General features: G+C 45.3%; 1 protein-coding gene across 4 annotated transcripts in view; it reads left to right on the top strand.

Annotated features, from left to right (window-relative positions):
* Window positions 1-497: 497 nt before the first annotated feature.
* The window catches only part of LOC125135024 (cysteine-rich protein 3), a 53,582-nt gene continuing 41,450 nt past the window's right edge, over window positions 498-12,629 (top strand). For 3 of the 4 annotated variants that reach the window (XM_047794631.1, XM_047794630.1, XM_047794629.1), the window contains exons 1-3: window positions 498-1,054; window positions 3,646-3,794; window positions 10,555-11,194. In XM_047794631.1, the coding sequence (XP_047650587.1) occupies window positions 593-1,054; window positions 3,646-3,794; window positions 10,555-11,194 (1,251 nt within the window). In that variant the 5' untranslated portion in view covers window positions 498-592. The remainder of the gene's footprint in view (window positions 1,055-3,645; window positions 3,795-10,554; window positions 11,195-12,629) is intronic. The other variant, XM_047794628.1, reaches the window with a different exon arrangement.

Here is a 12,629-nt window from a genome sequence, read left to right as displayed (position 1 = left end):
GATGTAAATTAATAGGGTGCAGGACAGCGGAAATGCAAAGACGGTCCAGCACCCTCGAAGCCCGCTGCTTCCCGAGGCCTTGAGCATCCTCAGAAAAGCCGACTTCGCTCGCGCTAATCCCTTTCCTTCCGCTAGGCCGCCCCGCGCTGAGCCCTCGGGGTCACGTGGTCGCCGGGGGGAGGGGAAGTGGGCGGCTCAGCGGCCGCCATCTTGCCCGTGTGGAGGCGGAGCGTGAGGAGCGCTGGTCGCGCGCTTCCCCTCCCCTCCGCTCGCCCAGCCTCGCGCCGCCCGCCGAGCTCCTCCCAACTTCGGGCTCCTGTGGCCGCTCCCTGAGTGGAGGAGCGGGGAGCCCCGGAGGGCGGGGGGGTGTGTCGGGCGCGTGCTCGCCCTCCAACCGCCAGCCGCGGCCGCGGGGGCGCGCTCGGCCGGGCCCCAGGGGCGGTGCGGGGCCGAGGGGAGGGGGTCGCGCCTGCTGTGGGGGCGGCGCGCGGCGGCCGTGGCTGCCCCGGCTGCAGCTGCGGCGGCGCGCTGGGGGCTCGCGTCCAGGGCGCCCCCGGTCAGAGCTGCTGCCGTGGCCGCGGCTGCCGGAGCCATGTACCGCAGCGGCGCCCGCTCCTCGGTCTCTTCGCACCGGCCTAAAGAGAGCGGCGGGGGCGGCCCGCGCACCGGCCGCAGCTCCGGCTCCTCCTCAGGCCCGGCTCGTCGCACCTCGCCGCCGTCCTCCGGCTCCTCCTCGTCGCGGACGCCGGCTCGCCGGCCCCGCTCTCCCTCAGGGCACCGCGGCCGCCGGGCCTCGCCGTCCCCGCCGCGGGGTCGCCGCGGCTCCCCGTCCCCGCCCCGCGGCCGCCGGGCCTCGCCGTCCCCACCGCGGGGTCGTCGCGTCTCACCGTCCCCACCGCGGGCCCGTCGCGGTTCCCCGTCGTCGCCGCCGCCGCGGGGCCGACGACTCTTCCCGCCGGGCTCGGCTGGTTTCCGAGGCAGCAGCCGGGGGGACTCCCGCTCCGACTTCGCCCGGGACGGCCGCGGAGACCATCCAGGCGACAGCGGCAGCCGGGTAATCCCACCCCTCGCCTGGGACTCCCTCCACACTCCAGCCCCTTGCCCCGGGTTCCCGCTTCCAGAGGCTCCCGCAGCTCGGGCGCCCCGAGGCCTCCAGGCCGGGGTCTCCACATCCAAGGCCCTCCGCCCCCACGGGCCCCCTTAGAGACGCCCGAACCGGGAGGTTCCCGGTCAGTCCCGGCAGCTTCATTTGCACAATAACGGATTCGGGACGCGCCCGGGCGTCGGGGCGGGAGGCAGTGCTGCATTTCCTGGGAATAAGCCGATTCTCTCACTCTGGGTGAGGTGTGGAAAAGTTTCCCGGGACGAGGGGAATCTCCTCCCAGCCTGGTACTTTTTCAATAGTTGGTGTCCTCTGAGTTCCTTGGTTTTGTATCCCCCTAGACCTGAGCTGCTCCCTGGATCTTAAAAAGGCTGAAATGTCTTTGTGGCTAGTTAGGGTGGCTTGTACCGCCCCAGAGTAGACACCTAGAATGTGTGAACTGTTAGCTCCCCGAAATCGAAATGTGTGTGTACCCACAGTCGTTTTAATAGCTGCTGCCACTTACTGAATTATGTGACAGGAATGATGCTTAGCTCACTTTGAAACATTCTCTTTGAACATTCACAACCCTTTGATATAACGGTACCTCCTTATCTAAGAGCTGAGGAACCCAGAGCGGTTTAAGTAACTTAAAGCCATTCAGCGAAGAAGTGGAGTGTGATTCAATTCATTTATGCTTGCTTCCCAACACTGAGTTTAACTGTTATGTTTCCCTGCTAAAGGGACAGACCATGAGGTAAAGGAGTTTAGTTTAGATGTAATATTGACCTCCCACCACAATCACTATCCTAATAGAGCCTTTGGGCAGGATCTGGTGTTTTGGAATTTGGTTCACCAATCTTTTTTTTTTTTTTTTTTTAAATCCTAGTGACAACATTTCTGTTTGCTTGAGTGGCTCTCTGACAGTAGCCAAGTGCTCTGGGTACTCTGGTTACAGGTGAATTTGACTTGTCACTGTATTGAGATTTTCTTAGCTGAGCAGGTAGAGTTTGAATGTTAGTCTCTACTGAGAAAGTAAGGAAAACAGAAAACTACCAGTTTCCATAACCTCCCCTTTCTTCTCCAGTGCACAACCCATTTGCTCCAGTCTTTTCTGTCTCAGTAAATGATATCATCCATTGCCCATCCAGAAACAGTTATCATCTCCCTTCTCCCAATCTGTAAGAATAACTTCATCTGTCACCTCTACATCCCCAAAACTGTCCTTCTCCTGCCATCATCTAGTCTAAACTGTATTACCACTTGCCCAGATAATGGCATTACACTCCACACTTACTACCATCCAGTTTTTTTTCCTGTACCCAGCAATCAAAATGATTTTTAAAGATCTACATTTTATATGTTTGAGAAATATTTGTTGAACATCTGCCATGCTCTTCTGGCACTAGGGATACAGTAGTGAACAAACTAGTCAAGACCCCTGCCCTCATAGAGCTTGATTCTAACAGGGAGTTGGATTATAAATAAGACAGAAGTAAAATGTTTTGGCATGTTAAGTATGATTAAGTATTAAGAAAAAGAAAACACAGGAGTTATAGTTTTCAATAGGGTAGCCAGGGAAGGCCTTCTGGGAAGGTGGCTTTTTAATAAAGACCTGAAAAAGATGGGGGTATGAACAATGTGAGCATCTGGAGGAAGTATGTAGTAGATCATATCACTTCCCTGCTTGAAGCCTTTCTATGGGTTTTTATTACACTAAGAATAAAATCCAAATTTCCTAACTGTGGCTTCTGCCCATCTTCTCCTGTCACTTTGCTGCAATCACACTGGCCACCTTTCTGTTGCCCAGAACATGCTAAACTCTTTATAGGGCATATTCTTTTTTCCTGAAACATCTGTCTGTTCTTTGCAAGACTGACTTCTCATCATTCAGGCTTCAGGTTAAATGGTATCACTTCAGAAAGCCTTCTGTAACCATCTTATTTGAAATAGCTCCTTTCTCCCCGTGTCTTTTGTGTGTCATGTTTTAATGACTTTATAACACTTTATAGCGCTATCAGAAGTACTTTTTTTTTTTTTTTTTAACCTGTTTTTGGCTTGCCTCCTTCACTGGAAATGTGTAGGTCCTGAGAGCAGACTTAATTCACTCCTCTAGCCCCATGCCTGGTACAAGGAAATGAAAGGTCACTGATGGGGAGGGTTGGAAGTATGGGCTTTCATCTAAGAAAATGATAATTGTTTTAAAAGTCCTTTATTTTGTTTTAAATTTTATTTTATGGCCACACCTGCTGTGTAAGGAAGTTCCTGGGCCAGAGATTGAATCCAAGTGGCAGCTATGACCTGTGGTGCAGCTGTGGCAATGCCAGATCCTTTAACCACTGCGCCCAGCTGGGGATAGAACCTGTACTTCTGCAGTGACTGGAGCCACTGCAATCGGATTCTTAATCCACTGCACCACAGTGGGAACTCCGAAAGTCCTTTATTTTTGGAGTAATATAGTTACTGCTCACCCTGTAGGACCACAACTTTGTGACTAGAGAGAAGAATGTTTTTGGATGTAGGGATGTTTTGACTCTTTTGACTATAATCTTTTACTTTTGTAGAGACGCTCTCCTGGTCTGCGTTCTGACTCTTTGGAACAGAGCTTAAGGATCACTGTTGGCAATGACCATTTCTGCGTTGGCATACCTGAACGACGGCGGCTTAGTGATCGACTGGGGTCACCAGTGGATAATCTGGAGGATGTGGACAGGTAGGCTTCATTTGAGGCAGGGCACACCGTAGTAGTGCTTGAAGGTAGAAATGTTGCTGTTTTCTCAGTGTGAAAAAGTTGAAAGGATGCTGCCAGCACTAAAGTTATGCCCTATGTCAATTATAAAGTATAACATTGGAAAAGGCTTTCTAAGTGGGGTAGACCCTGTTGCTGAAAGAATTATGTAGAAGAGAAGGCTTTAAAATGTCGTCCTGGCCCAACTGGAAAGGGGGAAATTGAGGGGACATAAGCAGTCCCCCAAAATTAGTAACAGTTGAGATGATATAAATTCTAAAATACTGGAACTAAGGCTCCCTTCTACAAAGGAAAATTCCGGACAAAATAGGAAAATTTTTTTCCACTGTGCCTGCAGCATGCAGAAATTCCAGGACTAGGGATCTAATCCAAGCCACAGCAGCTATCTGAGCCATAGCAGTGATAATGCCAGATCATTAGCCGGCTGAGCCACCAGGGAACTCTAGGAAATCTTTTTTTAATGGTGTTATGTTTCACCTTGTCCAGGCTGAAATACATATTCAGAAAGGGTTTGGATAAATTGGTGTCTAATATATATTTAAAATAAATAAGCTTTAATAGAAAGTTAGAGATATTTAACTTTGAAAATGTTTGATTTCAGTTATTTATAACCATTGAGTACTGAGGAAGGGCAAATATACTCCACAGAGTATTAAAGGTAGATCTTAGGTACCAGGAACTTAGGTATATATGGAAAATGAATAACTACATTGGTTGGTTTCCACCTCACAAAGTAAAAAAGTAAGGAGGGGAGTTCAGGAAAAGCATTCTTTCTGAGAGCTAAGAACCATGTCTGTAACACTGGGAGTTTTCACAAATGCTTAGCAGTAGCAGTAAATCAATATAATGTTCTATCAAACTGAGACTGCCCATGCAGTAGTGCACAGAGTATAGGCAGGCAGGTGGGGGACAACTGGGCAGGAAGTCTGAGGACCAGTGCTGCCCTTTGGTAATATTTACTTCAAAGCTTCAGTGGCTAATCAATGCAGTGAAGCAAGGCAGGACGGTCTTGTGTCATATAACACTGAAGCTTCTGAAGGTAGGGCTTTGAGGTGTATGACTATATCACTTAATGGAAGCAACAGCCCTTGCCCTTCTGGCTGCTTCTATTTTGGGAGATGATTGAGTAGGCAGTCCGAGTAGGTGTTGCATGGTGTGATTCTCTTCCTTCCTTGCTGAGGTTTTGAGGTAACTTTAGCATTTCCTCTTGTTAGTCCCAGGGTGTTACCTCCCCTTTCCTAAACTTTGTTATGCATGTGTGCTTCAGATAGCCAAATTTCTGTTTATAAGTTATAAAAATTAAAAATTTCCTCTTAGGGAGTTTGAGGTAGTAATCTTCTTTCATGAATCATGGTTCGAGAAAGATAAATTTATTTTAGAGAAAGTGAGATGAAGGTTCTAAAAGGAGGTAGCAGGCCATTCTTTAGACTTTTTGCCCCCAGCACTCTTGCTCAATATGGTTTGTGTGTATAGTTACTGTCTGTTTAAACCAGGCCATTGGAATGTTGGCATTCTGAAGATGTCTTCCTGATAGTCCAGTCTTCAGCTAATGAAACAGATCATTTCTATCCTTTGTATGTAGATGTGTGTTAATTTTTTCCTGAGGCCCCTGTATTCTTTCTCTTCCCTTATTGAATCTGTTAAATTTTATACCAGGTCTAGGTTATAGCCAGATTGCCAGGGTTGTCAGTCTCCTCACCATGACAGCTCTGTGTGTAGGACTGTAACTTAATCTGAAAAAAGAGCATGAACAGGTTGCATGAAGACTCTTCTAAAGACCTGTGGATGTGAAGTTGATTTCCCCTGTTTATCAAAGTACTCTGCTCATTATATGTTCCATTAATGGAATTCTCATCTCCTAATTCCTTGTCCTGACATATGTTCAGGGAGTAGGATTTTTTTCCCCTCTAATTTACCTTAGGGAAAAGACAGAAGCAAATAGCTTTCTTCAGCATTTTGTAGACACAGGAGAGGAAAAGAATGGGAAGTTTGGGCTCTGGAGGACCTTTTTTTTTAATATCATACACATTTTTTAGCAGCTTTATTGAGCCATAATTCATGTACCATACAATTCGCCCATTTAGAGTGTACAGTTCAGTGACTTTTAGCATATTCACAGAGTTGTGCATCTAACACTATGATCAATTTTAGAATGTTTTTATTACCTCATTCTTGGTTGTTAATCTCATCCACCCACTCACCCCAGCCTATCAGACACTTTCTGTCTATAGATTTACCTTTTCTGGCCATTTTATATAAATAGAATCGTACAGTATGTGGTCATTTGTGACTGGTTTTTTTCGTGAGCATAGTGTTTTCAAGATTCATTTGTGTTTTTGCATAAACAGTGTGTCATTCCTTTTTTGTTGCTAATAATATTTTATTGTATGTATTTTATTTATTCATTCACCAGTGATGAATGGATGGAAAACAGTTGTTTCTACTTTTTGGCTATTATGGATAATTCTATGAAATTGGTGTACAAACTTTTATGTGCATGTATGTTTCATATATATTTTTAAACTTGTTTAATGGAGTTTGTAGACACACAAAAAAGTAGAATAGTGTAGTGAGCCCTGATGCACTCATCTCCTACATCCAACAATCAATTTTTAAAATAGACCTTATTTTAGAAAAGAGTTGGATGTAATCAAAGCTTTCAGAGAGGGAGTTTGTCACTGGAGCTACAGGGGATTGGGGCCCTTTTTAGGACTCACTTTTATTGCAGCCAGTTCTCTCTCTCATCCTTTGGGAAAACTGGGGAAGGAGGACATGAGCTCTTCTAACAAGCAACCTGATTTCTGCCTGTATTTACAGGATAGCTCATTCTTTTAACTGTTTCTCTTCTTTTGTTGTTTTTGCCTCTTTTTCCTGGAGATTGCAAATCTGGACTGAGTCTTTCTGAGAGCCATTTAATTTTTTTTCTTTTTTTGTCTTTTGTCCTTTTTAGGGCCACACCCTCGGCACATGGAGGTTCCCGGGTTACGGGTCTTATCAGCTGTAGCCACCCAGCTATGTCAGAGCCACAGCAACACCAGATCTGAGCCATGTCTTCGACCTACACACCACAGCTCACAGCAACGCCAGATCCTTAACCCACTGAGCAAGGCCAGGGATCGAACCTACAATCTCATGGTTCCTACTCGGATTCGTTTCCGCTGCACCACAACGGGAACTCCCATTTCATTATTTATAGCTTCTTGGTATTCAATGTTGGATTTGATCTTGGGCTAGTATGTTGCTTGGTGGAAATCTAATAGTTCAGGTAGGGAGCTGAATATGGTACCATGGATGAACTACCATGCCGCTACCCATGGAGCCTGTAATTTTTCCCTATACTAATGTGATCAGAGACTATGTATGGTAGATGATATTTTGAAAGCGGAGTGAGTCAACTCATGAACATTCCTCCATGGAAATATGTTTGTGGCTGACAAACCTACTGGGTAGACTATCTTATGCTAGTTATGTTTGATTTTAGAGATCATCCTTAGTCACTCATATTCTTTTCTAGTTCATACTGCATAGAGACCTCAGAATTCCCCCAGTTCTTGGGGAGAAGGTCAGTAACAGGAACCTCAGTTCCCACAGGTGTCATTCTTATAGAGGAGGTGCTAAAGTTGATCCTTTATGGTATTTTTATTTTAACTTTTTTTAAAAATCATTTTTATTTTTTCTATTATATTTGATTTACAGTGTTCTGTCGATTTTTTTCTGTATAGCAAAGTGACCCAGTCACACATATATACATTTTTTTCTCACATTATCCTCCATCATGCTTCATTGTAAGTGACTAGGTAATAGTTCCTTGTGCTATACAGCAGGATCTCATTGCTTCTCCATTCCAAAGTGATAGTTTCATCTATTAACCCCAGATTCCCAGTCCACCCCACTCCATTCCCCTCCCCCTTGGCAACCACAACTCTGTTCTCCAAGTCCATGAGTTTCTTTTCTGTGGACAGGTTTATTTGTGCTGTATGTTAGATTCCAGATATAAGTGATCTCATATGGTGTTTTTCTTTCTCTTTCTGACTTACTTCACTTAGTATGAGAGTCTCTAGTTCCATCCATGTTGTTGCAAATGGCATTATTTTGTCCTTTTTATGGCTGAGTAGTATTCCATTGTGTATATATACCACATCTTCTATTTTAACTTTTTTTTTGCCACACCTGAGGCACATGGAAGCTCCTGGGCCAGGGATCGAACCCAAGCTGCAGTTGCAACCTGTGCCACAGCTATGGCATCTGCTGTATCCTTAACCCACTGCACCACAGGGGAACTTCTTAGTTTATCCCTTATAGTCTTTCATAAAGTTATTTATAGGTGTTACCCAGGTCTAAATCCAAACAAGGGTTGGGCCGGTGAATGAGAAAAGGCAATGCTTTGATGTTCTTAGTTCCAGAGATAGGAAAACGACTTAAAAAAACAAAGAGGAGTTCCCATCGTGCCGCAGTGGTTAACAAATCCGACTAGGAACCATGAGGTTGCGGGTTCGGTCCCTGCCCTTGCTCAGTGGGTTAACGATCTAGCGTTGCCGTGAGCTGTGGTGTAGGTTGCAGATGCGGCTCGGATCCCGCATTGCTGTGGCTCTGGCATAGGCTGGCGGCTACAGCTCCGATTTGACCCCTAGCCTGGGAACCTCCATGTGCCGTGGGAGCGGCCCAAGAAATGGCAAAAAGACAAAAAAAAAACCAAAAACAACAACAACAACAAAAATAAATTAAAGTCATTTCTAGAAACTCACAGAAAAACAGAAGTAGCTGCTAGAAACCGTAGAAAACTAATTACCACTGGATGATAATTCACTCTGGAATGTGACATGTAAATTATTCAAAGTTTTATGCTTGAAGTGCTAGTGAATCTTTATTTCTATCTGTGATTTAAATCAGAAACTTTTAGGGGGACAGTAGAGGCTCTATAACCATATTGCCCCAAAAGATTAGGACTACTGTGTGTAGTGTAGAGATCTGAGATAAAAGGACAGATGTCCTATCCTATATTTTCACTTTCATGCCATAGAAGTCTAAGACATTTTTATTTTTATAAAATAAAAATATATAGTGAGATAAACCATCCCATACTCTTTTTTGTGGCTATCCAGGCAAGGAAGGAAAAAGGGTCACAAAACAGGCTGTGAGGGAGTTTTATGGGTTTTTAAAATATCTGAGCCAGCAAAATGAAGCAACTGGAGAACCTTCTACAACTTATGAGAAAATCATGCCAATTGGATAGATCAGTGGTTAAAATTTTTTCTCCCCAGAGTGAAACTTTTTTTCCAAATGAGATATTCTGTAGAATTTTACTATGTAAACAGATAAAGTTCTGGCTAGTATGATTTCAATAAGGCTCTCCGTGCAGGCTCTCTACCTCCTTCCTTTAGGCGGCTCCTGAGTACTTTTCAAAATCTCTGTGAAACACAGCTTGAAAATTATTGATCTAGACTGGTGTTTCTCAAAATTTAAAATGCATACAGATCACCTGGAGAGCTTGTTAATACATAAATTCTGGGAGTTCTTGCTGTGGCTCAGTGGGTTAAGAATCCAACTGCAGTAGCTTGGGTGGCTGCAGAGGCTTGGCTTTGATCCCTGGCAAGGTGCAGTGGGTTAAGGGATCCAGTGTTGGAGTTCCCATCATGGCTCAGTGGAAGCAAATCTGACTAGTGCCCATGAGGATTCAGGTTCGATCCCTGGTCTCGCTTAGTGGGTTAAAGATCCGGTGTTGCCATGAGCTCAGATCTGGTGTGGCTGTGGCGTAGGCCAGTGGCTGTGGTTCTGATTGGACCCCTAGCCTGGGAACCTCCATATGCCCCCGGTTACAGCCCTAAAAAGACCAAAAAAAAAAAAAAAAGGATCCATTGTTGCCAGAGCTGTAGCGTAAGTCACAGCTGCAGCTCAGATTCAGTCCCTGGCCTGGGAATTTCCATATGCTGAGGGTTCAGCCTTTTTTTTTTTTTTTTTGGTCTTTTTTGCTATTTTTTTGGGCCGCTCCTGAGGCATATGGAGGTTTCCAGGCTAGGGTTCCAATCGGAGCTGTAGCCGCCAGCCTACACCAGAGCCACAGCAACGCGGGATCCGAGCCACGTCTGCAATCTACACCACAGCTCACAGCAACGCCGGATCATTAACCCACTGAGCAAGGTCAGGGATGGAACCCGCAACCTCATGGTTCCTAGTCGGATTAGTTAACCACTGCGCCACGAAGGGAACTCCCAGGGTTCAGCCATTAAAAAAAAAAAAAAAAAAGCTAGTTCCGATTCAGTAGGCCTGGGTAGTACCTTTAAATCTGCATTTCTGAAAACTTCCTGGTTAATACTGATGTTGCTCATTCAGACCACATTTTTAGTAGTAAAGAGCTAGAATTTAGCTAATGTGAAGTTGTGTAATCACAACTCTTTGAAGTCTGGTAGTGATGTTTTCACATCTCCCAAACCCTGCCACGATTCTCTGTATCCCTGAAGTCTAATCAAAGAGATTAGCCTAAGAATTCAATCTAGATAAATTTGTAATATCTCCTCTTGGTTAGAAGCTGCAGCTGCTTGTGCCCTTGGGAAAGGGAAAAGAAATGTTCCATGTATATGCATTGATTTGTTCTTGGACTTCATGATTTTTATCTTTTGTTTTAAGCATTCCACTGCCCCCTTGCCAAATAATCAGTTTCTTATCCATGTCTGGTATTGCTCTTTCCAAGTCCATTGTATTCAGTGATACTTGTCTCTTTCTTCAGGGATGACCTGACTGATGATTCTGTCTTCACTCGAAACTCCCAGTGCTCTCGAGGTCTTGAACGATACATTTCCCGGGAGGAGGCACCTCTCAGTCCCTTCTTGGGACAACTTGATGAGGACTACCGAGCAAGAGAAGCTTTCCTACATAGATCTGATTATAGTGCCCATATCAGTTGTCATGATGAACTCTTGCGGGGAACAGAACGGAATAGAGACAAACTCAAAGGCTCCTACTCTGTACAACCCGAGGAAAGGAGCCGGGAGGCCAAACGGCCCCGTTACGATGACACAGAGAAGATACACAGCGTGGGAGGTGATCACCCAGGTTTTACATCAGGGACTCGCAACTATCGACAGCGTAGGCGGAGCCCGAGCCCTAGGTTTCTAGACCCTGAGTTTCGAGAGCTGGACCTTGCTAGGCGAAAACGAGAGGAAGAGGAGGAACGAAGTAGGAGCTTGACTCAGGAACTGGTGGGAGTTGATGGTGGTACCACTGGCTGTCCCATCCCTGGATTGTCAAGTGCTCTAACAGCATCAGAGCCAGGGTATTCTTTACACCGGCCTGAAGAAGTATCTGTGATGCCCAAGAAGTCAATTTTGAAGAAGCGGATTGAAGTGGACATGGAGCCTTCCATGCAGGTCTATGCTGTATTTCTTCTAGGGTCTCTTGCTAGTTCTTCTGGTATTTTAAAGCCTAGTTAATTTCCTGGGGGCTGTGTCCATAAAGAATCTTTGGGATATATGCTGGACTAGATTTTTTGTGCCTATGAGCTGTACCTTCTGGTACTCTCAAAAGGGAACTCTAAGCCTCGTAATACAACAATAGAGGTTTGGAGAGTATTAAAAGTTTTTTTTTCCCTCTAAATTAGATAGTCCTGTAGGAACTTTGAATATGGGTTTCTTGGAAATGAAGCTTAAAAGGCAAAAGGAGGAGCTGATCTGAATTTTTCTCATCTCTAAAGAGAAGAAAAAAATGTGTGAGTGGTAGGACACTAAACCAAAATCAGATGATTCTGATTCTGGCTGGACCCATCTACCTCCAACTTGCTGTGTGATTTTTAAAGTCACCTTACCATTCTGGGCCTTGATATTCTTACTTTTGAAAAGATGAACAGACATGAGCACTAGTTTTAACCTGTCCTCTTAGGAACTAAATGTTTCTGAAGAAGTGCCTAAGGGCACTTAGAAAAGCAAGGAGAGACTGATCAGGTAGGGTTTCAGAGTTTCCTGATCCTACTTCAAAGTAGCTCCGCTTTTTGTATGTTTTTTTGAGGGGGGGGGGGGGGATTCATAAAGAAGAAAGCAAGTAAGCCAGAGCATCTCTCAAGTCCTTTTGAATTCAAATTCCTTGGTAAAGACTACAACAGATGACCAAAAGTAAAGATTCAATCTTTTCTATTTCCTCTTGCTACAGCAGAACCATCTGGAGAAATGGGAACCCAAATCTCTCTCTCTCTCTTTTTTTTTCTGTCTTTTTATGGCCAAACTCATGGTACATGGAGGTTCCCAGGCTAGGGGTCGAATCGGAGTTGTAACTGCTGGCCAGTGTGGGATCTGAGCCACATCTGCAACCTACACCACCACTCATGGCAATACCAGATCCCCGACCCACTGAGTGAGGCCAGTGATTGAACCTGCATCCTCATGGATACTGGTTGTGTTTCTTAACCACTGAGCCATGATGGGAACTCCGGGATCCCAAATCTTAAACCTGGCTAAGGACCACCTTTTTTCTTCTTTTTCAGGGCTGCACCTGTGGCATATGGAAGTTCCTGGGCTAGGGGTTGAATTGGAGCTACAGCCGCTGGCCTATGCCACAGCCCCAGCAGTGCAGGATCCAAGCCACGTCTGCAGCCTATACCACAGATCATGGCAATGCTGATTCCTTAAGCCACTGAGCGAGGCCAGGGGTTGAACCCACATCCTTACGGATCCTAGTTAGGTTCATTAACTGCTGAGCCACAAAGGGAACTCCCGGACCTCCTTTCATCCATACTTATCTTCCCCTATTAATTCAAGAACAAAGTATTTATCTTAATTACTACTTTTCTGAGATTCTACACAGAGGCTAAAT

This window comes from Phacochoerus africanus, chromosome 9 (genome assembly GCF_016906955.1).
Source record: "Phacochoerus africanus isolate WHEZ1 chromosome 9, ROS_Pafr_v1, whole genome shotgun sequence".
In the NCBI taxonomy this organism is placed as follows: domain Eukaryota; kingdom Metazoa; phylum Chordata; class Mammalia; order Artiodactyla; family Suidae; genus Phacochoerus; species Phacochoerus africanus.
Note: the sequence above shows the minus strand (reverse complement) of the source record. Positions and strands in the feature narration are given on the sequence as shown.